At 52.0% G+C, this 26,075-nt stretch overlaps 1 protein-coding gene across 1 annotated transcript in view; it reads left to right on the top strand.

Moving 5' to 3' along the window:
• The first annotated feature begins 332 nt into the window (after positions 1-332).
• LOC119093200 (carbohydrate sulfotransferase 14) overlaps positions 333-26,075 on the top strand; it is a 34,023-nt gene continuing 8,280 nt past the window's right edge. The window contains exons 1-2 of the mRNA XM_037216115.1: positions 333-992; positions 16,585-16,775. Coding sequence (XP_037072010.1) covers positions 404-992; positions 16,585-16,775 — 780 coding nt within the window. The 5' untranslated portion in view covers positions 333-403. The remainder of the gene's footprint in view (positions 993-16,584; positions 16,776-26,075) is intronic.

Raw genomic sequence — 26,075 nt, 5'->3', positions numbered from 1 at the left:
GTGATCAGTAAACTTTTGTGAGTTGTGCTCCCCCTAACATTGCGAAGCCTTCGCTACGCTCCCACCGTTACTTGACAGGACTGAGCGCCGGTCGCTGCGTTCAATCACCTCATCATCAGCAGCACTGGTCACAGCCCACTGCTCCCCGATAGAGGCATCATCAGATCTGCGTCGTCCGGCGCCGCTGGAGACGAGCGTGTCTCGCCGGCAGCGCCATCACTGGCGCGCCTCGCTGGCGGAGGCGGGCAGCCACCCCCGCGCCCCGGGCGGGACGGCGGCGGCGGCGGCGGCGCTAACCCGGCCCGCCGCTCAGTAGCGCCGCGTCGGCCCGAGCGAGAGGGCGGATTGCGGTACGGGCTGCAGCGATGGACGCCGTGGACGCCGCCAGTGGGCCGTCTCTGTGATGTGGCGCGTGCGGGTCGCCATGCGGCGCCGCTGGTCGGTGCTGGCGGCCGTGCTGCTGACGCTGGCCGTGGCGGCGTTGGTGAGCGGACCCTGGTCGCCCGCCGCTGAGCTGGGCCGGGCCAGCGCCGGCCCGGCCCTTCCGCTGAAGGCCCCATCCGCCTCCCAGCCGCCACTCGAGTTCTACGGCGCCGCCCGCAACCTCTTCTCAAGCGCGTCCAGGCCAGTGACAGAACCAGGCGCACCGGCCCCGCCGGCACCTGCCGCCGGCGCTCCGAGCCAGACTGCCCCTTCGCTGGGAGAGCCGAGCTCCCAGGCTCCTCCGGCAGGCCTAGTGAGCCCCAGCGACCTGAACGGCCCCGCCGCGTTAGGAAGGCCGAAGGAGCGCTCCTTCGAAGGCTACGACCGCGAGGTGGACCGCGTGGAGGCGGCCGACGTGCCGCCGCTCTCGGACGACTGGCTGCGCGACCGCGAGCGCGTGTACGCCGAACGTCGGCACAGGCTGCGGCGCACCTGCGAGCGACTACACATCCGCCTGGCCGACTCCAACACCGAGAGGAGCGTGCTGCCCCAGCCGAGCGAGCCGTCAGGTGAGGACGCTGCGGTCCAGAAGGGTGTGCCGCGGTCGGAGGCGGCGCGTGTCAAGCTCCGAGCTCCGGCTGAGCTTGCTGAAGCGGCCGACGACCTGTACAATACTTGAATGCTCGGCGAACCATTGAAACGAGCGAGAGCTTCACGTTGTATTTGTGGAGGAAAACCCTGGTTTGATGTGAATCGTTCACGGGCAAGACTGGCGACTATGAGGAAAAGGAAATGGGTTCAATCGATTTTCGTGCTGGCCTCTTGGATGGCTCTCACGCGTCGCCCTCTTCAGCTGGCATGTCCACTTGCCAAGAACCAGTTGCCACCATCCTGCGTGGGGAATTTTGGACAGACAGAAAGCATTGCGATTTTCGCACGCTGCAGCGCTGCAGTCACCCAACTTCATTTGCAGCAGAGTGATAGACGGTATACTAATATTTTCCATTCCATTATGCCAATATGTTCTGTGGGTTATCAAACGGGGTCTATGCCATGACGATATAGTTGATTGCATGATGCCTGTGTGGTGAAATTGGGTCTAGACGCATTGCGTCGGGCTAGTTACGAAGCTGCACTGTCAAGTTTTGGCACAGGGCCATGTTTATGGTCCCAGTGCTGACCACGGTCGGTTGTCTTGTACGTCGTTTGGGGCCGCCTCATTGCAGCTGAAGTCCCTCGCGAGGCCGAGCGCGGCTACAGTTCTCAGGCACTCTCCGCTGAGGGGTAGCAGGCGTCTCCCCCTGGAGTGTTGGCGATAAAGCGCCAAAGTAGCGAAGTTCTCAGAGTAATGGCGAGGGAATAAACATCCAGTGATAAGCCACAACACAACATGAGCCTGGCGATTTCTGAAAATTCCAGAAATTAAATCAAGCGCGCCAGCGAACAGGCTCGGAGGAGTGCGCTGAGCGCCAGCGTCCCACTCACCGTCCGCTGCATGGAAGGCGCGCGCCGGCACCAAAACAATACATACATTCATGAGCCGGCCTGGGAGAGCGGCACGAGCGGCTGCGGGCGTCTGCTGGCGGCAGCCTGCAGCCGCCTGCAGGTTATTCACCCTGGGCGAGCGGTGTTGACCGGCCGGGCAGCGGTGTGTGACTCCCGGCTGCGGCCCGCCGCCCAGAGTAGGCCCGATGCGGCGACAGGCCACAGATCAGCCTCGCCCAGGCTGTCACGAGGCGACGGCACGGGTGATGTGTGTGAGGCGCTAGCAACGGACGCGCGTTGTCGTCCCGGTGGTCCAGCGGAGATGTCGGACGTTACGAGGATAAGCCGGCCGCGGGCGCTGCGTGCTGTCACCGGCTCTGCCAAATCCATAGCTGTCAAGAAGATGAAAGCACTCACCACGGCAGCCGTGTTGGCCTGACTGGGACGACCCGACCTCTCAGGTGACCCAATTGCCACACGAATTGGGTCTCATGAATTTTTTTGTGCCGACGCCACCAGCGCAAATAGGAGCTTGCATAACTAGACCCAGGCAAGTAACCTGGTGCAGCGCTGTTTGGCTGCAGGCTCGTGTGCCTTCCTATGGTGAGGGCACACTGCTCGTGCAAACGTGTGGATGGATCCCAAACCGCACGACCTCGATTGACTCAGCAAGGAGGCGATACTTAGCATGCCCCGAACTCATGATGGACCTTGCTCATTAAAATCTGGCTTTACCTGAACTCATCCATGTGCCTTTGACCGCTAATATTAACGTCAACGTTTGCATTGCATGCTTGCATCGGCTTTGTCAGCACGTGACCCGCTGCGCAGAGGCTCTGATGGTCACTTGACATAGTAACTCTACGATAATTTGTGCCGCAATGGCTGGACAGCCATGCAAGTCTTGAATTAGTTTTTGTGTCAAGGTAATACGTTCACGTCCCATTTACATTCTGTGCCGTGCTTCTAACTTGATTTTCTGAGCTCTCTGGTTATGATCATGCATTTGCTGTTCTTTCAGACCATTGAGCGGTGTACGATAGGTTCATTTCAAAACTGGATATGATAATTGGCATTGTTCAAAACAGGTATCTCTATTTTTAAAAACATCAAGAACTCAAGTTTACTCAACTATGGGAAATACGGAGGAATAAGAGCGCTTGCGATAAACAACGCATAGTGATATACACCTAGTACGCAATGGAAAAGAACTTGGTTGGAGGATGATTTGAGCGAGAGCAAGTAAAGAAAGGGTGATACAGAATAACGTCAAATTTTCAGACACATCACGCACGCTATTGTTACGATTATCGTGGTAGCTGAATGGATATTAAGATAAGCAGCTTGTCTGACTTATGCCATGGTCAAGTGTCATTCGCTGACATATGGCTTCGTCTCTATTTTTGCAAATCTTCGATACAGTAGTGCAAAACACCAGACTGTGAGCGGGACAGGAGCCTGGTATTTCTGAGCATCGCCGCCGTTAATTGCTGTCACGATGATTATGCGTGCGGTAAGGAGCGCTGATCATGCTGATTGATGCTGCCGTCAATTGCTGTGGCTCGCTGTTTCAAAAAAGAACCCTCAAAAGTTAAGTGTGATCTGCAGGTAATTTTAAATTTATTACTGATTTTCGTTTCGGTAAGGACATGTAGCCAAAATATCAATACATTTACCTCCTTGATCTCTGAAAAATATGGCTTAAGTACTGTCTTATCTATATGTAAAATGTTTCTCGCAAATGCACTTAGGAATTTTATCAGTTAGCATTTAAGTCAATTACTCAGCTTTGGCCTTCCAGCTAATTTAGCCGTATTTTCGACAAACTTGAGCCGTGTGATTGCGTGCCTCCGTAACGCTTTGTTTTTGAAGTGAATAGGAATCTAACATGGATTTCAAGGCATGCGCGCGTGGCCAGTTAAATGCAACGCGCTTGGCTGAGGCGGGGTTGGGGTTGGGGGTAATTTGAGCCCCCTGAGATCACAAAAGCTGAGGAAAATACGAAGCCCAAGCTTGCAGGGTGGGTAGGCCTGTAATTAAACACACCTAAATTGCGAAATCTCTAGGTTATGACCTTCGGGTAAACAATTCAAACAAGTTCAAAAAATAAATCGGTGTCCCGAAGTGCCTCCAAACCTCTTAATGCAACCGGCTGTACAATATACCTGCTCTAAGCAAAAAGTAAATAATGTTCATTTCAAATCATATAACTTATTTGGCCTTGCGAAGGTCACAGTGACCCAAAACCTACGAGATTGTTTTGATTTTTGAATTGAGATAAACATGACAGATTGCGTAGACGTTATTTACCTAAAAAAAAGGTTGATCCGGACATTTTAGGTCAGCGACTTCCTTTGACTCTCAAAAGATTCAAATAAAATGTTCGTTGACGTCACTGTCATCACAAAATCGAAGTGAGCATCAAAAACTACCACGTAAAACATGCTATTTAGTGAAGAAGCAGGCTGTTTTTTATCTCGATCTAACTTTCATGCCTGACCCAAGGTCAATGTAATTAGTCATAACCCTGAATCTAATTGGCTTATTGTCTAGAAATATATCCCAGGAATGCATGGCTTCGTCTGACACCCCATTGTCACATCACGTTTAGCGCTTCCACAGGTATTGCCCCGCTTACAGCCATGGCCCGCCTTCGATCTGTCAGAGGTCAGCGATCTGGCATGGTGTATCTAAGTGCCGTGCCAAGAGGGTCACTATTCAATAGCCTATAGCTATGCAAAACGTGGTGAGTTCACGCCGTGCAGGTCGGCATTCATTCTGAAAGACCCTCGGAGTCAAATTAAGCCCCAATTCCTATACGAGCATGTGTCAACATTGGATTAAATCCGAGTTGCCGTGCTTGACTGCAGGCAAGATTTAATCCTTACATCTCAACGTCGAATTTCAGTCTTCTACTATTTTGCGTGAAAATTGTGCTGCCTTAGGATCTTCTCAGATAGAAGAAAACCTCGATATAATGCTGACTTGGGTGTAGGAATATACGTCAGTTTAAAATTACTTCAGCGATGACGTTCAGAGCGCTACATGTCGACGTGAGCTGGCGGAGAACCAAAAATCCATTTTTTCATGCCCATCGGATTTGTTTATAAAAAGAACTCTGGTGGGATAAGCGAGCTGCTGTAGAGAAGCCCCAGGTACTCATTCCCAAAACTACGAAAAAAAGCTAACCAAGTCACGTCACTCTTGTCAGAAAAGGATGAAAGAGACGGTGCCATGGGGTCATGGTTTCATACGTAAAGGGGCAAGATACTGGTGCCGGGTCTCCCAACATTCCTCTCCCTGTTGCCGACACCCCTGCACGCCCCAGCTACGTATTTTTACCATGCTGCAGCAGGAGCAAATCAAACGTCCCTCGTATTATTGGGCCATTGTTTTGGCTGGAAGCTGTGGTCCTGCTTACAGGCTGTCAGCTGCCGCTCAGATATGAGGTGCGGCATGAAAACAAACTACGGAACAAACAGACAAACAGCAGCGGAACAAACAAACAGCGGAACGAGGTAAAGACGCGATTCTGCCAACACGGGCCTGGCGTTTGGCGATGTTGTCAGGGATGGAAGGGTGTGCGGCCAAACAAGTCCAACGTGGGATGAATGCAGTCTGCACCCACGGTATGTGTCGCCAAATAAGTCCAACGCGGGTTGAATGCACTCTGATCCTACGGTATGTGTCTGTTACGTTAACACTTCACTCGCGTTTGTCAGTGGTGCGGAGCTTGCCGATGGTTTTCTGACCGGAGAGGTCGACGGCCCGGAAGATCCAGACGGGAGATGCCTCGCTCTGATGGCCGAGTGGCTCTGCGTTTCACCTGCACTGGGCTGTGCAGTCGTTGAAGTGGGCTGCCTGCTTCACCGGTCATGTAAACCTTCGCCGCTCTGTCTCGTCGAACAGCACGGCGTGCTCCAGCTGCCCTGATGTGTGGTAGCGGATTGTTCTTCCCCCACTCCCCTCTCGTCTCACCTCCAGGCGTCCAGGTGGGTCCTTAACGTCAACGCCCTTCTGTGGTACCGGCCCCAGGGATCGCGCAGGCGTGTTTTTTTTTGTCGCCGACCGCCAGACCTTGGCTCGCTTGGCCTTGTGGCTGAAGCCTCTCCTACGCGGCGGGGCGGACGCGGTGAACAGACCTTGTAATTTGAGTCCGCTGATAAATGACGCGTGGTTCCCAGCGGTTGGGGTCGCCTGCGCCCACCAGCGCGCCGCTGGGTGGCGGACTCCGCTCACCTCGGAGACTAACTCCTCCGCGTGGTCCAGATCTGCATATTTTGTGGCATTGTTTCCCACGGGAGGCTTGCGACACTCCCGGCCGAGGGCGATGGCGCTGTACCGCACGGTTGGTTCTTATCATGGTTTAACATGTTCTGGGTTTTGTGAAAAATGATGCTGTATCATTACACTGTACTGCATCCAGCTGTCATGTTACGACAGGTTACCGCGGCAGTGCTAAAGGACACGGTCTGACGTTTGTGGCGTGGGGTATGCCCCTCCTGTCACCGTCACGTATGGCGCTGGGGACGGACAGTGCACGCACTGCCTGGCGACACAGCCGCCCAGCGGTGCCACCGCGCCGTTTCAAGGGCCGGTCGGTCCTGCGATCTCGTACCTATCACTCCCCTGCCCTATCCCGGGCTGAAGACGATGGCACGAGCCGGTCCGCGGCCGCACCGCAGGGGGTCCCAGTGTGGCCGACCCGCCGACTCGTCCCTGTTTCGCCGGGGAGTGACGCCGGCCCGGCCAGAGCACAGGGGCTCCAGTGTGGCGGGCTGGCCACACTGAAACCCCTGTGCTCTGGCCGGCCTGCCTGCCAGCGGTCAGCTGAGCGGTCTCCATGCCCGGTTTGTCATGCAAATGTCATTTTCAGACCGATTTTGTCTTCTTGATTACAAGTATCAGTTCCATGAAGTGATAATGCGACTTACGACCGTCTAATCGGTATAGTATGGACGAGCTGGCTGCTCATGATCAAGTGCCCCCACCTCTTCCTTCTAATAAAAGGCATGAGTATCAGAGTCGTCGATGGCATTGATCTGCTGTCGGCTCGTGTGCTCCCACGGTGTCTGTCTCCGTCAGTTGGCTGTACGAGACCAGCCACAGGTCGGTCAGCGGCGATCAGCCGGCCGGCCAGCGACGGTCAGCGGCCAGTCAGCGACGGTCGGCGGCCGGCCAGCGGCGATCAGTCGGACGGTCAGCGGCGCTCGGCCGGCCGCTGACCCGTCCGGACGTTTTTGTTCGACGCGGCAGGCGCCGGCCGCGCACAACCGGTCGTCCGAGCTGGCCAGGCCGGTTCCGCGCCGCCACCAAGCACGCGTCGTCACGCGGCACCCCGCGCCGGGCTGGATGGATCGCGCGTCACCGCGCGCTCTCCGTCTGGCCTGCGCGCTCTCGCTGGGCGCTGTCTGCCTCCCCTTGGCACTGACTCGCTTTCTCACTCTAGCATCTCTACATGCTGACTGTTTAGTAGTCACTCCCTTGTTCTCACTCTTCTTTTCGGTGCTTTTATGCATGGGTTTCCATACAGGGGCTTGTCGACTTCCCTGAACCCTTTCTCCGTTACTTCCAGATCTGTTTTTCATTGTCTTTGGCTAAGGTTTGTCTTAGTCCGTTTTGCCCTAACGCGTCCCTTACGCACTTGCCATGCGTTGTTTCTTGCTGTTCAAACTAGCTATTCAACGTCGGTGATCCTTCGCGCCCTTGCCAAGTGCTGTTTCTTGTTATTCGAACTACCTTGCTCAACGAAACAAGGTGGCCAGCGTTGCAGTTGTATTTACTGGCGTGCAGGCTTTGGGCTCTCGATCACATTGGTGACTGTCATCGAAACGGGCTTTGCATCCAACTCTGAGGTGTTTGCACAAGCCACGGCGCCGCCAGCCACCTTCGGAACCTCACGTCCCCAGTCTCCCGCTAGTGGGTTCCTGTGCCGTGACCTTGTGTGTGCCCTGAGGCGTGCCGGCCACCTTCCCCGGTGCCCTGACCTAGTCTGACCCGTGAGTCCCACATGACCCGACCCGCAGCGACGGTTCGCGCTGTGGTTCTCACTGATCGCGGGCTGGGTCAGTCGTTGGCTTATCTTTGAGCTCCTTTGTCCAAGCTACTGATTAACGTGGCGTAAAACTTTTTTGCCACAAAATAACGTCTTAGAGCTTCAAACACACCCGTGCACACATAAAATTATGACTTCCCAGAAACATTCAAGATAGGGCGCACAAATATTCGGAAAGATTTCAGGGCTTTCAGACGTTGAAGCCCCTCAAATTCTAAGGGTGGTGTATAGGCAAATAGCATAATGGTTGCCGTTCGTGCTAACCGCGCGTCGCCTTACGGTGAGGTCAATGCCTGGTGTTCACAGGTAGGAATGGAACATGGGCTTATGTCAGAAGGAAAAATCTAGCGTTATTGATGTGCAGCAGCATCACCATACTATGTGACACAGTTTGAAAATATATCTTCATGGTGACCGGATGAGAGAATGTTACAATTTGCATGATCAGTGAAGCTGCATTGTCGCGGAAAAGAACCGCAGGAGACCGCCAGCTTGAATGCAGAAATTGGTCTATATTCCACACATGCAGCGATCCATTCAAAGTGTCGAAGGTGAAGCCATGTATGGCGGGGAAAGACGTTAAGACCGTAACTATGGCGCGCTACACCATGCCATGACGCGATGGGCGTGATTCAGGGCAATGACGTGTATCTAGTGGAACTGGAATTTGATGATATAGCTCCAAATATCGGTCATATCAGCTGTGTAAACAGACGAATCAAGCTATGCGTAGTACGTCCGCGCCAGCAAGCCATATACATCTTGATTATCCCGTGCGGCACGTGAAGGACAAAAAAAGCGGGACCAGGAGATGTTGCTCGAATCTCGTTGGCCGGGGGCCCAGCGCCTATCGACTCAAGTCCGTTGGGTAAGTAACACTGGTGAAAAATACTGTGCCTCCGCGCGTCGACAGGGAAGCCGACGCTCGCCCAGGTATGTCTGGTATCGCTCAGGCTGAACCAGTTTGGCCTGGCTGGTTCAGATGCAGAATTTGCCCAAGCATCAGCAGAGGGCGAAAAACCTGTTCTACTAGGCATTTCTGTCCGGAAATTTTCGGGGTGGAGTGAGTGAGTGAGAGAAAGAGAGAGAGAAAGAGAGAGAGAGAGAGAGAGAGAGAGAGAGGAGAGAGAGAGAGGAGAGAGAGAGAGAGAGAGAGAGAGAGAGAGGGAGATGAGAGAGAGAGATGAGGGAGAGGCGAGAGAGAGAGAGAGAGAGGATGAGAGGAGAGAGAGGATGAGAGAGCGGAGAGAGTGACGAGAGAGAGAGAGAGAGAGAGGCGGAGGAGAGAGAGAGAAGGGGCGGGTGAGAGAGAGGATAGAGAGAGGAGAGAGGGGAGGGAAGAGGGATACAGACAGACAGACAGACAGACAGACAGACAGACAGACAGACAGACAGACAGATTTATTACACAAAAAGGTTTTCTTCGCAACTATTTCTTGGCCCGCAGTGAGAGCATCCTGATAACGATGCTCTAACGACCGACGGCAGGGGAGGAAAATGGTGGTAGAGCAAATCATGGTACGCTGGATCAGAACATGCCAGGACTAAGAACCAGGTGGCATACGGCAGTTTATCGTCCCTGACATAAGCCCTGATACTGAAGAGCATTAGAGGGAGCGTTCCACCTATCTATAGGGTTTTGAACTTAAAGAGCAATCTTGAAGAGCTTTCGGGACAGTTCACAGCACTACCCTTCTTAAGACCTAAACCCCTCTAGTTTCTGAGCCACGCGCCCGCGAAAATGGGAGATTTTTCGGGTGCGTATTTCAAGGCCACCTTTGCATTCATGACGATATAATAACGTCATTCAAATTGTGCCATTTCATAAGCTAAGCGGCGATTAAGGCCGAGAAAAATGAAATGGTCGAATCGTTGATGTCTCACGTTTTTTAGCACGATTTCCAGGTATAACGGCCGTCAATTCGTTCTCAATCAATGTTGCGCAATGACGATGTTTGTACGATGTACGATGCAGTAATAAACCAATGACGTATCAAGGAGCATATTTACCAAACGGAGAATGTTGTTGTCCGGAGCAGCCCGTTTCTACTTCAAAGCGTGCCAAAAGTCATAAGTGAGCTCGTTTCACCATATCTGATGCTCACTTCACTTTCTTCAGATATGAAACGTTTGTTTTAAGGAATCAATGACATCTTGCAAGATGCAACTAGACCAAAACAATATATGAAATTGGCAGATACAGCACTACAGCTGCTGTGGAAGCCACTGTGGACTTAGTAATTTCAAGTCACTCGTAAGGGGGTCCAAAGATTGAAAGAAAGATGTGTTACAATTGAGCGGAAATGCCATGCCTCGCTACAGTACAAACATATTTTATATGTTTTTGATGGTTGTCGATGATGGTGATCGATGCTGATGCTGCTGCTGCTGATGATGATGATGGTGATGTCGTTGATGGTGGTCATGATGGGGATGGTGGGGGTGATTATGGTGATGTTGGTGGTGGTGCTAATGCTTACCGCGATGATAAGGATAGTAACGAAGATGGTGGTGGTAGTGGTGGTGATAGTGACGGTGATGATGATGACATTTAGGACAATGCCGATAGCGATGAAGCGGACGATGATAATGATTATGGTCATGATTATAAGCATAACGTCTATAGTAATAATGATAACAATTATGATGATGACGGTGATATGATCATGATGATGATGTCGCTAGTCATGATGATGGTGGTGATAAGAGCTATGAAACTGATGCGTTTCGATGACTGCTGGCATGATGCACACAACGGTTGGGCGATGCCTCTGACTTTTCAGGCCTTAAGCGACAAAAGTGGCACCGAGACTAACATTAGTCACGTGTGATTTTGCTACGGTCGGTGCGTAACATGTCGAGAATCCAACACCTGGCGGACTTTTTTGCGGATACGCGCGTTTCGTGCACCTTATCTGGAGTGGCATAATTAATTTTAGCACCATTTTCTGATTGTCAACATCCACGCACACAGACCCTTATAAGCTGGTGTTATATGTTTGCTCCATCCTGCAGTTGATACTGCTCCGTCCTTTCCTTCCCTTCCCTTCCCTTCCCTTTCCTGACCTCACTTTTGGTTGCTACCTAGACTAGTTGTTCGGTCCAGCTGTGATCTGTCTGTGACGTGGCCTTGGCTGACGGCCGGACCGACCTGTGTCCGGGTCAGCGGGGGCCCGCTGTTCTGACTTTGGTCTCTGTTGCCGTGTGATGGCGCAAGCTCCGCAGCTGTTGTGTGGAAGTTCCAACCTGCCACTGCTGTCGTGTGGCGTCCCAGCTCTGCCGTTACTGTCGCCGGATAGTGCCAGTTCTGCCGCTGCTGCCATGTGCTAGTACTGGTTGTGTCGGCGGCACCGTATGGGGTGACTGCTGTCTCGGCCGCCGTGTGGGAGCGTCGCTGGGTTCGGCCGGCAACAGCGGCCGGTGTCGGGACCGTGACTCAGTTCCCTCCCCCCCCCTTCCCGTCGGCCGGGCACCGCCGATCCGGATCTGCTGCACCCTATGGCTCGGACCGGGCCGTGACCTGATAGAGCCGCAAGCCGTACGAAGGTGTAGTCCGCGCTGGGGAAACACTGCAGGGTTGGTGGACCCTAGCCTACCGGTCTACATGACCAAATATATTGCAACGTACTTTGGTTGTACGGCTACGAGCGAATGACATCACGCCTTCTGCGAATCCTGTTCAATTTCCTTTGACAGACAAAACGCTGGCCACAGGCCCGTTGAAATATCCCCTTCCGCCCGCTCATTGATCCTCGAGGCACGTGGCTATGCACTGGTCAGCTCATGAGAATGCTGGAAAAGATTCACTTTGATGACGATGCTTTGATTGAGCACTTTGATTGAGATAAATCTGATCTGTGGTCTTGTCTTGCTGTCAGACAGGATTGTGGTGGACTTAACAGCCACACAGTTTTCCGAAACGGCCGTCCGGGGCCGGGCTGACCTTTTCTGGCGAGCTGCCAGCTGACCTATCCACGTCCGTCGGGATAAACCGCGCCAGCTCCGGGACTCGTAGGCAATGCCGCTAGATTGCAAGCCCAGCACCCTTCCACCAGACGGCAAAGAATGCAGTCTTCTGGGGGCATCACGTTGTTGGAAAAAGTCCTGGTGGTACAAAACTTTGTACAAATTAAAGCAATGCCGTTTGTGTTGACTAGATTTGAATAGATTACATTGCGCTTGGATTGAGGTTGATGCCTCATGTAAATGCTAATTTACTTAAAGGAGCATCTCCCCATTTTTGTACCTTTCACTAACTGTAATATCACACACGTACTATTTGATCAGCAATGCCAGTTTTCTCGAAATTCTGAACAGCTCAGCATTTCCATTTGAAGTAGCCGACCCCGCGGGAAACATCTCATTTAACTCCATGCTCACCACTATGAAAGAAATACGTTTCATTTGCCTTGTTTTTTCCAACGTGCGTGGTCTGCAATGTTTGTAACACACTAATGGGTCAAAATATTTTTCGTGTAATAAAAGCCACGAAAGCTTGAAACACTTGGCTTACAAAACAGGATAGGCGAACATAGAACTTTCATCCCGCAGATTCAACGAAAGGTTTTCTGTGGCTCCGATTTCTCCCCTATGGCATTTACCCGAGCGCCTCTGGTAAATGTTATAGGGGACACATAGAAAATACATCCACTTGTGCTTTGGGAATGGGAGCTTCCATAACCCTTGTGACGCACTGGCTCAAACTTCAACCAAGGCGCTGGGCGATAACAGACCCTCGTCCGCTAGGTCAAACACAAACATTGTTTTTTTCGCACCAACAGAGGTGCGCACAGCGGACTGTCATGACGACAGTGGCCACGACTGCAAGGAAGAGGTGTAGTGCTGTTACAAGTCGCTGACAGCGTGATTTGAACTCCAAAATAATGGAAATTGATATTCTTATAATGCCTTGACAGTGCTGCATTGGTGTTACCCAATGTTATTATAAGGCGTCACCAGTCCTGAGGTTTCACAAGAGTATGTTTTTGAAAGATGCCCCAAAGGTGGGACACTCACTCCCTTTAAAGGCAGTGTGGCATAATTGAGGATAGATGCAAATACGAGATATGATGAAATGGGCTCATTTGTAACTATTGGCATGCTTTTAAAAACAACAAAAGCTTCTCAAGGCAACACAATTTTATGATTCCGTAAATAAATTCCTCAATGCGTCTGCTTATGTCATGGACTGTGTGTATGACGTCAGAGTCACTGTCAAATGGCCGTGATGTAATTGGCGCCGTAGCGGACGGGCTAACACACTTGTAATACTTCATGGTGGCGCGCGTGCTGGTGCGTAGTTGCGAAACCCTAGTATCTTCATGCGCTTTCTCGTGTTTGTCGTATTTTGACGCTTTCCCGTCGTGTATTGTATATGTATTCATCATTTTACACCGTTTGCTTGCATTCACATATACGGTGATGGTGCGATTCTTAAGTTATTTGGTTATCATATTGACCTGTGTGTCATTGGGGCTTTTGGACGCACTCGGCTGCTGAGGCCACATGGCGTCGCCTGCCTCTCACCCTGGCAGGAAGGGCGGGCACCGCGGGGAGAGAATCCCGTACCTCTGGTTTCCCAGACGCGCAGTGGTTAACGCAAACGCGATAACCACTACACTGTCGGCACCTCCTCGCACATTGACCTATCGTTCCCATATTTCCATATTGGTTTATAACTTGACGTTACTTTCGTCATAACTTGTGCCACTGCTCACCTTCCTTTTTATGTGTGTATATAACACAAAATGTGATTTGTGTTCGAAATTTGCACTCAACGCGTCAAACAGTCGACGGCCAACTGATGACAGCTGGTGCCACGAATCGTATTGACGCACGCGAGACACGAGTATTTGAATGACCATATGTGTTTTCGGCTTTCAGCTTTTCATGGCCAATGAGACGGCAGCATTTGTGTGACGTTTCTATGGCGTCATGAATGTCTGGATGAAATAGTCTACACTAAATAGTCTGCACAAGTTCGAGGGCGTCAAGCTCTGAAACAAGAGGGGCTTAAGCCTAAAAAGGGCATGACTCTGAACTGGTATCAATGATTTTAAAACATCTATCTCATTTCAAAATCCCTTACAAATATGGAGCCCTCCCTCAAACGCAACTCCTGTAAGACCAGTCGAGTGATCCCTCCCCTCCCCAGTCAGGGGCGGGGGGGGGGAGGGAAAGGGGCAATGTTCACCTGTGTTTTGAATGTTTTCCTTCCCTTTTGGTGGAGGCGATAGCCCTGCAGCTCAAGCGGTTTGACTTTCGGGATGGGAGCAAATAGTTATTTGTGGCGCATGTGCACGTTTAATTGATATGGCATGGTATCAGATAGTTATAATTAGGTGCAATCAAATCATTATTCAATATTCATTTCGAATAATGTTCAGTGCCAACACTTAATTGATGCTAAAATTATTATCAACATTTTCTTTTAGTTGGCAAATCCTAGCGATGGCCATGATTCCGCTCCTCCCGTGCAGTTTTCCAGCTACTGGATTGGGCTTCCTTTCCGGACGCACTATTCGTTCAGTTCTCAATTTTAAGTTAGTTTGGTAAAAAATCTTACAAATTCTTTCAAAGAAGATGTTTTTAGCTGAGACGGCTCCTAAACCAAACTACCCAATCATGTCATTAACGATAGGTCAGATCAGGTAAGGGCGATAAGGAGATCATGACCGATTCTAACAGAGGCCAGCCACACAGAGCGAATTCTTGATGCTGAGATAATTGTCATTGTTTCGGAAGGAGCTTCAGCATTCGCTCAATATATATATATATATATATATATATATATATATATATATATATATAGCATATAAACGATGGGCAATGTGGTGCAAGAGTTGCTCTTCAATTCACTGGGACCCGGCCGAACTGGGAGCCTGATTCGGCCCGGTCCGTGTCCGATTCGAGTGCTTGCCAACTCTCACGAGCGTGACATTCGGATGAGGTGCAGTCGTGGCCTCTCTCTCTCTCTGACCCGTTTCGGTCACGCGGCGTGCCACTCCTGAAAGGCGGCGTCGTGCCCCGGTGCGGCTGGCACACTTCCCGGCGTGACGTGGCCGCCGCACCGGGGCGACGCCCGGCTTCTCTGCCCACCCCTGCCGGTCGCCGCGCCGGCAGGAAAGCCTGCTCCTCCGCCCACCCCTGCCGGCCTACGCACGGTCCCCGAGCTCCCGCCGCCGTGTGGCCCCGGCCGCGGGTCCATCGCGTGCCGGATGTGCGCGGCGGCGGGCGGCGTGCGCACCGCCTTATCGCGTCCAGGGGACGGCTGCGGCGGCGACGCACAGCGCGTGAGGAGGCCGCCGGCACCACGGCCGCAGCTCACCAGCGCACCGCGTCCGCCGATATCGGAACGAGAAGCAGGGGACGTGGCGCTGCCCGTGAATGACATCATTCCAGATCAGTCCACCCAAAACTACCTGGTCCAGGTCGCGCTTTGGTCAAAAATCAATCGATATGATACGTGCCAGCGATACCGCACTATACATGACTCAGATACCAGGGGTTCGCCGATGTGTTCGCGTACACGTTTGTCTGCGCCCAGCAACGGCGCGCCCCACGACACTGAAATTGAGAAGGTGTGCTCGCTGTTTGGGTCTGGCATGCCACTGGCAAGCAACTGGCTTTCTTTTTCGTGTGCCTGATAGCCCCTTCCGGTGCTGGTTTCACGATTTAGCTGGCTGGTCTCGTCAGCCTCGACCACTTCTTGATCGCAGTGACACTGTCACTTAGCTGTGCAAGGTGTTCGTCAGTTTCTCGTACTGCTCACCCATTTGTAATCCTGGCAAACATGATGACAGTTTTGCTGGTGCGGTGGCGCACACTAACCAGCTGACCGCAACGTTAATCTCAGATGATGTCCACCAAACGGTGAAAAATACGTTTGCCTACAACCTGTATCTGAGATGTGAGTCACGTTTCCATCCCGTGTCTGAAGCGTGAGCTGTGCCTTCATCCCATGTCTGAGATGTGACCTGCGCCTACATCGCGTGTCTGATGTGCGAGTCGCACCTCCATCCCATGTCTGAAGTATGATTTGCACCTTCACCCTGTACCTGAGTTGTGAGTCACACCTTTTTCCCACCTTGGAGTCGCACCTCCGTCCGATGTCTGAAGTGTGATTCACACCTCCACCCCATGTCTAAGGTGTGGGTTGCACTTCTTCCCCATCCTGGAGGTGCGAGTCGCACTTCCATCCCATGCCTGAAGTGTAAGTCGCACTCCACCCCGTGCCTGAAGTGTAAGTCGCACATCCATCCCATGCCTGAAGTGTAAGTCGCACCTCCATCCCATGTCTGAAGTGTGATTTGCACCTTTATCCCGTGTCTGAGGTGCAAGTCGCCCCTCCATCCCATGTCTGAGGTGTGAGTCGCACCTCCATCTAATATCTGAAGTGCGAGTCGCTCCTCTATCCCTTGTCTGGGGTGCGAGTCGCTCCTCTATCCCGTGTCTGAGGTGCGAGTCGCTCGTCCATCCCATGTCTGAGGTGCGAGTCGCCCCTCCATCCCATGTCTGAGGTGCGAGTCGTGCCCCCGTCTCGTATGTGAAGAGGAGTCGTGGTATTACCCTGTGTCGGGGTGTCAGTTGCGACTTCAACCCGTGTGCTCCTGTTCCGGCAGACTCGCCAGTGGAGCAGGTGAAGTTGACCCATTTTACGGTGGTTCCGCCGCTGAAGACGATGACATGCTTGGTGAACAAGGCGGCCTCCACATCGCTGCTGGCCACCTTCCTCAAGCTGACCGGTCACGGTGTGCCCATGTTCTCCGCCGAGCCCAGCCCGCACTCCATCGCCAAAGTGCTGCACCCCACGGTAAGACACCGCGCCTCGGCCCAGACGCTCGTATGACTCTGGAGTCATTCGTGCCAGTCCGATCCAATCGCGGATTTGATACGATCAGTCCGCCAGTACGCTCATCCGCCAGTTCACTATTTGACACAAGTAATTGCAATACTACTCAATCGCACACAACAGAATGTGTCATGAAAATCGGCGACAACCCGCTACATTTTATCTCGCGTTCAAACGAAAAATGCACATAGCATGCATGGGTAACATTCAGTTTCGTAATCTAGTTGACTGCTCCGATCTGTTCCAACTCATCTGGGCAAGTCATGGAAAATTTTCGTATCGGGCGCAGTTCAGTCCGATTATTAATTTCGTGAACCAAAAGAATCCCGGTGCCTGGTAGACCCTAGGCGTGGTACAATCCACGATGACGCGAGGGGGAGGGGGCGGGGGGGGGGGTAGATAAGAAATATCTGGAAAGAATGGAAACGCATTGGGAAGTAAAGTGGAATGGAAAGCATCTGAAGGAAAAAGAGGAAATGAACGATAAGAATGAGAGAACTGAACGTTTTTAACCAATCCTGGGTCAGTTTTTAAGCGGTGAAATTTAAGAGCGGCGTTTATGGGGTTCATAGTTCGCCGGCAGAAATTACAAAATGTAAACACCATCCTTAGATCACAGCGCTGGTAAATGCAAGGGTGGCAAAACAATCTAACTTCGAAATGCTGATAACGGGACTTAACACAGTATCCCACTCTGGTAGTTAATCAAAAGTCCTTGATAAATGGTGCACCGTTTGGTTCTTTCACGGTGAAATGTAGAAAGCATTATTGCAAAAGGTGCCCTTAATCATCGCGATAACTACTTAATGAATTTTGCTGTCACAAGTAATGTGTCAGAGACAAGTTGAAAGACATTGTCCAGTTGCACATTTCCATCGGAGGCTTTTGAAATACCAGCGTAGGGTATATGACAAAGGTTGTAAATAGACCACTTCTAGTTTGCCTTGGATTTTACAGCGAAACACATCCCAATTTACCGAAGCTCGACATAGCCTAGTCCTTTTTTTTGCTAAAGAACTGTTTTCGGCTGTTGTTATGCGGCAGCTGCTGGTGATCTGTGAGTGGCTGCGAGCAGGTCCTATGATTGACCGAAGTGGCCAGGTGGCGTGCCCGGCCACCGGCTTCTGGGTTGATCCTGATCTCGGCCCGGCATATGAAACCCGCCGGCTTCTGGCGTGATCCATGCGTGCCGAGCTCGTCGGCTCCTGACACAGTCCTGGCGTGTCAGTCTGCCGGCTCCTGACACGGTCCTGGCGTGTCAGTCTGCCGGCTCCTGACACAGTCCTGGCGTGTCAGCCCGTCAGCTCCTGCCACGGTCCTGGCGTGTCAGCCCGTCAGCTCCTGCCACGGTCCTGGCGTGTCAGCCCGTCAGCTCCTGCCGCAGTCCTGGCGTGTCAGCCCGTCAGCTCCTGCCACGGTCCTGGCGTGTCAGCCCGTCGTCGGCTCCTGCCACAGTACTGGTGTGTCAGCCCGTCAGCTCCTGCCACGGTCCTGGCGTGTCAGCCCGTCGTCGGCTCCTGCCACAGTACTGGTGTGTCAGCCCGCCAGCTCCTGCCACGGTCCTGGCGCGTCAACCCATCGTCGGCTCCCGCCACAATACTGGTGTGTCAGCCCGCCAGCTCCTGCCACGGTCCTGGCGTGTCAGCCCGTCGTCGGCTCCAACCACAGTACTGGTGTGTCAGCCCGCCAGCTCCTGCCACGGTCCTGGCGTGTCAGCCCGTCGTCGGCTCCTGACACAGTCCTGGTGTGTCAGCCCGCCAGCTCCTGCCACGGTCCTGGCGTGTCAGCCCATCGTCGGCTCCTGTCACAGTACTGGTGTGTCAGCCCGCCAGCTCCTGCCACGGTCCTGGCGTGTCAGCCCGTCGGCCCCTGCCACGGTCCTGGCGTGTCAGCCCGTCGTCAGCTCCTGACACAGTCCTGGCGTGTCAGCCCGCCCGCTCCTGCCGCAGTCCTGGCGTGTCAGCCCGTCAGCTCCTGCCACGGTCCTGGCGTGTCAGCCCGTCGGCTCCTGCCACGGTCCTGGCGTGTCAGCCCGCCGGCTCCCGGTCTGGCCTTCGTCTAGCGCCGGCCGGCTCACTGCCGGCTGACATTGGCATCTCTCCTATTCCCCTTCACTTTCGGCGTAGGTGGGCGACCACCTCTCGCTGCATGATGACCGGAGCCGGGCACGTCCCCGCCGGTGGACCGACGCCGCTCTCTGTCGACATCTCAGCTAGGTGAGCCTCACGGGAGTGCATGCTCACCTGGCTAGAGGTAACCATGCGTGGCAGCGGGCCGAGGTAACTGTTGAAACAGGCGCTAGACAGTTTATGGATAATGGAGATTAAACAGCATGAAATTGCTGCGTTAAACACACCCCTCAATCCTTATATAACGCATGATGTGTAAATGATTAACATATCCTTTAATATCAAAAGTGAATTCCAACGGCATTGCAGAAGCTGCAGGGATTATAGTCCTCATGCAAATGGCTAGATGTCATAATATGTCATTGCTACTCATACAGTAATCCGATCTCAGGAATGCGCAGACTGTGTCCTTGACATGGTACCACTTTGGCACTGGTAATCTTACGAAATGTATAATCTCGTCTGTTTAATATACGGCCATTTTTATAAGTTGATCGCCTCCCTGGGTGCCCATTTTGGAGCATGAGCAGGAGGGAGCTGCTTACATGAGCACGACGCCATTCGTCGGGACGGCAGCGTGAGCGGATCAGCTGCTAGCCAACAAATCGCTCCGGTTGGAGCGGCAGGTCGCTCTCCTCTGCCGCGGCATCACAGAAGGTCGGGGATGAGTCAGCTTCCCTGCAAGGGTGCCGCCAGCCGTGACCATCTATAACGGTGCTGCAGACACAGGCGGCACCGACTGTGCCCGTCGTAATCGGCTGAGGCCTTTCAGCGGCGCTCCCGCCAGTGGCCAGATCCACCAGTCTTGTCTAGTCGCCTGCATGGGGATTAGAACCCAGCACCTTCTTACGCCTGACGGTATACATCGCGTGTTCAGGTGCACGGCGGCTCACCCTTCAGAAGGTCCTCGGCAATCCAAGGACGGCTCCGGCTCCAAGGTCACTACTGCTGCGTTACCACCAGGCAGAGAGACCAGAGGATAGGCTTTAGGATAGGTCGTGCGACAAAGCTGCCGGCTACGCTACCTGGTTATGTAGCCACCTGGTTATGGCTCTTGTGAAAGCTGCCTGGCTTCATTTTCAAACCACCTGATTAAATTTATGAAAGCTTTCAAGCAATCTGAAAGCTAGGTGCGGAAGAAGACCTGTAGAAACCAGTGAGTCTGGTCCAACCAGCGGTCATCTGCCTCATCTATTGGTGTGGTTGCTTGGTCTTAGTACAGTACGCATAGGTCACAATATGTTGCAATGTTGCATGTTGCATGCTCTAAGTCATATGAGTTACCGCTTGATACACAGCAGCGCGGTCGGTTTGAAAATCCACGTCTGATGGATACTCCGTACGTTGTTTTGTTTTGTCATTGGGTCGTGCGTTGCGCGCCTGGTACCGGCCCGGGCGTCGAGAGAATGGCGAGACGTGGGCTCGCCCTTGGTTCATTTCGCCATAGTTCAAACCAATCATCCACTCGGTTTGGGGCAGGAGTGGGCGGCCGCGCTCGGAGAAAGTTGAGAGAGACTGTAGAAGAGGCTCATGGCAGGCGGCTGACCACGTGGTCAGCTCCGCGGGGCGCCCGGCATCGGGCGAGCAGTGCCGACACCCTCACCCGGTGACCCCCGCCCTGCACCGTCCCTGGGAACGAACCGTCACAGTGCCAGGACGGCTGGTGAACTCTCCCCTCCGAATGGTCTGCGTGAGTGGCCACTGCAGCACCGGGATTGTGCAGGGCTACTTCCTGCCAGAGTAGCTTGCAAACATTCGCGCCCGGATGTTTGCAACCATGCATTGAGTTCTCTTTGTTTGTGGAGCAGAATGCATTGTTTGTCTAATGAGCATATCTGAATCAAGATGAAAATCACGAGAGATCCAAACGCATTCCATCCGCAGGCAGCCCTGGAACTGCGCATGGCGAATATTCAAAAGTGAAAGTCGCAGTATCGGTTGGGTAATGAAAAGTTAGTAAAACATGTCAAGTTTCAGGGACCGAGCTCAATCATCACGCGAATCCTGCGCGAAAAAAAACGCAGAGGAGTGGTCCGAATTTCCTGCTTTATGTTACAGATAGGTATTTATTTCATCGGGCTCGTCTCTGCTTCTTTGTAGTATCCGTAGGACATTGTTTTCGGTTTAGAGCAAAGCGTGTCGTAATCCTGACAACCGTTTCTCGGCAACTGCCACACACCTATTGGTTGGAAGGTGCAGAGACCACCTGATCATTTTGGATGGCATATTAGCCTATATCGGGCAGATGATTTCACGTCTTTACCTTCTGCGGTTGCCGAGATGTAGCATCAGTCCTTAAAGGGCGTGTTCCATATTTGAATGGGGTTTTGACACATTGGTCCCCTCCCTGACTCCGAAGGTCCTCTGGCCGGCACGGTTGATCCTGGGTCGACGTGCAAACCCCTCATCGACTTTGAAAGGTCCCTTGGTTTCATCTAAGGTCCTTGGCGTACCGGGTTCAATAAATGGCACAGGGACCCCAGGTCGACACGTGTGTGCCCCAGATAAAATGTGTGGGTCAGGGGTCCCAGCCGTTGTTCGGTGCTAGGACCCCTGATTGACAAGGGGCCCTTCCACCGTCTCATGGCCCCTTCCATGTTTTTTGTTATTAGCAGGGGATCCCACCAACGCAAGAGACCTTATGACATTCGGGGTTCCGTCCCTGTCTTCCTGAGAAATCAGAGGAGAAAGCCACTGGCAAGGGGCTCCTTAATAGCCCGAGTGGCCCCTCAGTGGCCCGAAAGATCGTTAGCGACCAAAACGGCTCGTGAGCGGCCAGATGGGCCCCTAACACACAGGGCCCTGGACAGACAATGTGACTTATGAGCGGTAGGCAAAGAGCCCTTGGTTAATCCCGAGGCCCCCTTGGGGCTCTGAGGGGACTTTGAGAGGCAAAAGATTCTGAGGAGCTATAAAGGCAGTGTACCCTTAGTGACCAGAAAGATTCTATAGAACTGCCAGAGGATTCCGAAGTTGCCACATGGGGTCTACTGAGCACCTAGACGGAGCAATTGGTTACTGTCTGGACCTCTTTTCTTCCGAAGAAACACAAGAGTGTCACTTATCCAGTACGCTCATTCTTCTTCGAGCCGAGTGAGCCAAACAGTACTCTCCCAAGAGGCCCTTGAACCTTCGGAACCCCCAGCTTTCTTGTTTTCCGGGGCCCGATGGGTCTGATCCCCCGACACCCGCCTGTCTGTGAAGTCGATAGTTTTAAGTGAGCTTATTACATCATTATCTTTATCTTTATTTAGCTTATCATAAGCTTTAATATCTTTAAATGTGGAACATTCTCCTTAAATGCCCCGAAGCGGATGGTCCATGTTTTATGCACAAAACGCACGACGACGGTGTGCACACGTCATAAGGACTTTAACGAATGTTTGTGCACAATGTTTTGTGCACAAAACGCACGACGACGGTGTGCACACGTCATCAGGGCTTATACGAACATAAAAGGGCAGGTCTTCGCCGTAAATATGTTTGGTGCCCTTCCTTTTGCCTTGCAGAAAATCCTGTGTTCAAAATCCTTAATAGTATTGCACCATAACCTTTAAAGTAACGCGCCACTGGTTGTCTATGATCGCATGACAATACAGTAAGTGACCACAAACGTATAAACAAGTCGAAGGCGTAGTTGACCGAGCCGGACCGTGCTCGGTCGTTGAAAGTACAAAATGGCCACATTAGTTGATCAGACCTTAAAACTCACTTGGCTTGCGACCTCGCTCTGATAAGATTACTATGCCATCAAGCCGGAATAGTATACGCGCCCACAAGCCATTGTGCCTTTACCCCCAATAGGTAGGCAGCACAGCTCAGTGCCAAAGATTGGGGAGGGAAAGGAAGTCTGAGTCCTAGAGGAGCCCGCTTTTACCTATATAACATCGAGGCCTGCTGTCATATCAGCTCGAACGTCCATGGTGAAAGCCAGGGTCACCGTGTTGGACCGCGGCGTGCTATGCACAGTAATTGAGGTGACAGTGCGACCTCCATGACCTGGAGTGGGGCTGCACTGAGGGGAGTATTCTGGCGCGCGTCACCACTGCACCCCCAGCCGGACACTGCCCCGGCTGGCCGGGACAGGCGTGTCACCATCACGGCTGCATGGTGCGGTGGTGTGGGATGTAGTGACCGCGAGAGCACAGCTCTGCCCGAATATGACCCGTAAGTTTGTTTGCAAAATTCTGCAGCGAGCATGTGTAAATGGTCACGGACGGCTCTCGGCCGTGGCCGTGCGACGACCCACTTTTTTTCTTTCTCAGAGGCCTGCGGCGTGGGAATAAACGAAACAGGGGAATCTGGTAGCATTGGGCGTTCCAGCTGCTGCAACGACAGGAGGGTGGGTCAGGTGTGTGTGGAGATGGTGGGAGGCTTCCATTTTCTGAAACTTAGCAGTGACCCGACAGGCGTTGACTGGAAACAAGTAACCAAAAATGACTATTGCCTCTCCTCCCCACTTGGGAAGACGTGAATTATTTACCCCCAAGTAGCGGGCTCCAGTGCTGTCGTAAATATCTCAGCTAGGTGTGGTACCCAGTTTAAGACGACAACGCAAACATTTTCGACAAAAGACGGCCCTGCACGGAATGTCAGGCCTCTATGGACACCATACAGAGGCCACCATACAAGGCCTCTGTGGCTGCCACTCCCTGTGATTGAGGGAGGCGTGCCAACATACGCCACAATTTTGCTTGATCAATGAAAGAAGCAGTTGTAAAAAGGACAGATTAAATGTATTGTCCCTTGGATGCCGAGAGCGTTAAGCGATTTGACTCCGCTGATGTGTGAGATGCCGGGCCAATTCAACTATCATGCTTCCTCCATCCCACATCATCCTTTATTGAGCAAGGGCAAACAAAAGTTTTTGGACGATGCAAACAATCGCGTTTAGGTGTAGTTTTTTACATCACCGAGTGGCCTGTGAGGTCAGGCCAAATATTTTGTAAGATAAAAGGACATTTTTGTTACATCATATTCCTGGCGAGGTATTTGAACAACTAACGCCCACATACGGGCGCATATGTGGCTAAGGCCGTTACAAATTAGTTTGTCCATGAATCATTTGTTCAGGTCCGCATGTTTTCCTACGCTACACCGTGTTACGAGAACCTTCATACCAGTCGTTGATATTTATGCTGTCGACGTTGCGCGATGTCGATATTTTGCGGGTCGATGTTTAGCGCGTCAACGCGTTGCAGTTTCTGCATGTCACTCGGTCAATATTTTGCGTTCGATATTTTGTCCCCATATCTGACTTTCTTTCTTCAGAATGAAATCCAGATGGCGAATTAAGAAACATTCTCTTAGAAGCAGAGGGACTATCGGAGAAGTACGGGGTGAGACCGGGGTTGCAGGAATGTGGGGCACGGGAGAATTGGTCCACTTTTAGCCATAGTCCGTCCCCTCCTACCAAAATTGCGTGGCGACACCCCTGGCCACGGCCACCTCGACCCTTCCCATTTGGTTCTTTTTCTATGACCTCTAATTCGTACCATACACTCACCCGCGTTTGTATGTACGTATGTCTCCGTAAACCGAGCTTGATTTAGGAACAAAGATAGTGTTGGAACGCTATTGATCATCGATCATTCGTCACACAGTCGGAAACCTCGGAAACTGGCAGCCAACCCATTCAATGCATTTCTGTTCCCAGCTGATTCTTTTCTTAGTCCCACGGATATCAAGCAGCAGTGGAGCCCGAGGGTCACAAATGTCGCGTCTTGCAATCCAGTAAAAGCGATAAATTGGCGACGAAAACTTTTATTGGTGTAAAACTGGTTCTCGAAAATGTTTTTCCATTCGTCATCACATGCTTCAAAATATGACAGCATGGGTACTTAACATCGCCGTTTTTAAACTGGTTATATGTCCCCCCGGCCATGTCATAACCCTTTTATCACTAGCCAAATCACATCACATCATTGGCGTGACGCATTATTTTGTATAGCTACATGGTGATCGACTGAGCTGACCCATGCTCGCCCTGACTGTAAAACGCGCCACGTCTGGTCTGTAATTGTCTTCTGGTAAATGCTTCAAACAAACAATGCGTCTTCAAGTCACGCTTGCGTAGGCAGAGAAATCTGTTGTTTGGCGCAAACAATGAAGCGTTATAGGTTTAAAACTGCTGAAGGAAGTGAATGATAAAAACTTAATCGGGAAATCGTCTGTGGCATGCAATCGGCAAACGCATTGAGTAGGTTTTGCGTTTTAGTCAAAAGATTCAGCCATCTTTCAGTTTTAGTCGTGTATGCACTTTTCCTGCACGTTAGTTGAATGCGGTGAGGAGAATGATGACAGCTGGCTTGGGAGAAGAGACTAATAAAGCCGGGGAGAATACTGAACAGGATCGCCACTGCTGCGACCGACAGAAGGTCAGCCTCGGCCAAAACCTTGGATTGTATGAAGTGGTCAATGGTGTGGATCTTGAAGATGTGTGGTGAAAACGCTGAACATATAAAACAATAGGCGTCTGATGAAACTTCTGCAATCTCAGCACAGATCAGTCAGACACAATGGCCACGACGCAGAAAGTTACGCTTTTTTATCGTAGTTCGAAATAAGTTTCCGTGTAAAATGATGTCCGTCATTACCCGTTATTATGACGGCCTTGCTTCACTCCCACACCATATCGTCGAAATCTAAACGCCTTCTTGCCAAAACTTCCTAAAAATGTCACTTCCCGGTCTTGCCAAAAGCCCCAGTGGTTGAGGCGTAGGTCTAAGTGCACGAGTGGGCGGCGCCGCGGGCTTCAGGCCGGCGAACATGTCGGTTCGGTTCAAACTTAAGACGTCGTGTGTGCGGAGAAAGTCAAGAACATGTTTGTTCAGCGACGACATCACGACAATAAATGACAAATAACGGACCCAATGCTCCGTCTCACGACATTCTGGGACAATGCCACTCTTGGAGAAAGGACTATACCAGGTTTCATTCCATCCATACAAAATCACTCTCCACCGCTTTGCAATCAGTTGTACACTTTCTTTGATGTTAGAAACTGCGTTACCTTAAGTTGAGAATTGCTATGTTGTTTCAAATCACGGGTACAGCCCATGTCTATATTTGCAGTGTCTGCAATGAATCTCATAGCTTTCCGTAATGCTCAAAGTTCAGATTTCTAGCAACT

The sequence above is a fragment of the Pollicipes pollicipes genome, unplaced genomic scaffold (assembly GCF_011947565.3).
Source record: "Pollicipes pollicipes isolate AB1234 unplaced genomic scaffold, Ppol_2.1 Scaffold_4002;HRSCAF=4701_pilon_pilon_pilon, whole genome shotgun sequence".
In the NCBI taxonomy this organism is placed as follows: domain Eukaryota; kingdom Metazoa; phylum Arthropoda; class Thecostraca; order Pollicipedomorpha; family Pollicipedidae; genus Pollicipes; species Pollicipes pollicipes.
Note: the sequence above shows the minus strand (reverse complement) of the source record. Positions and strands in the feature narration are given on the sequence as shown.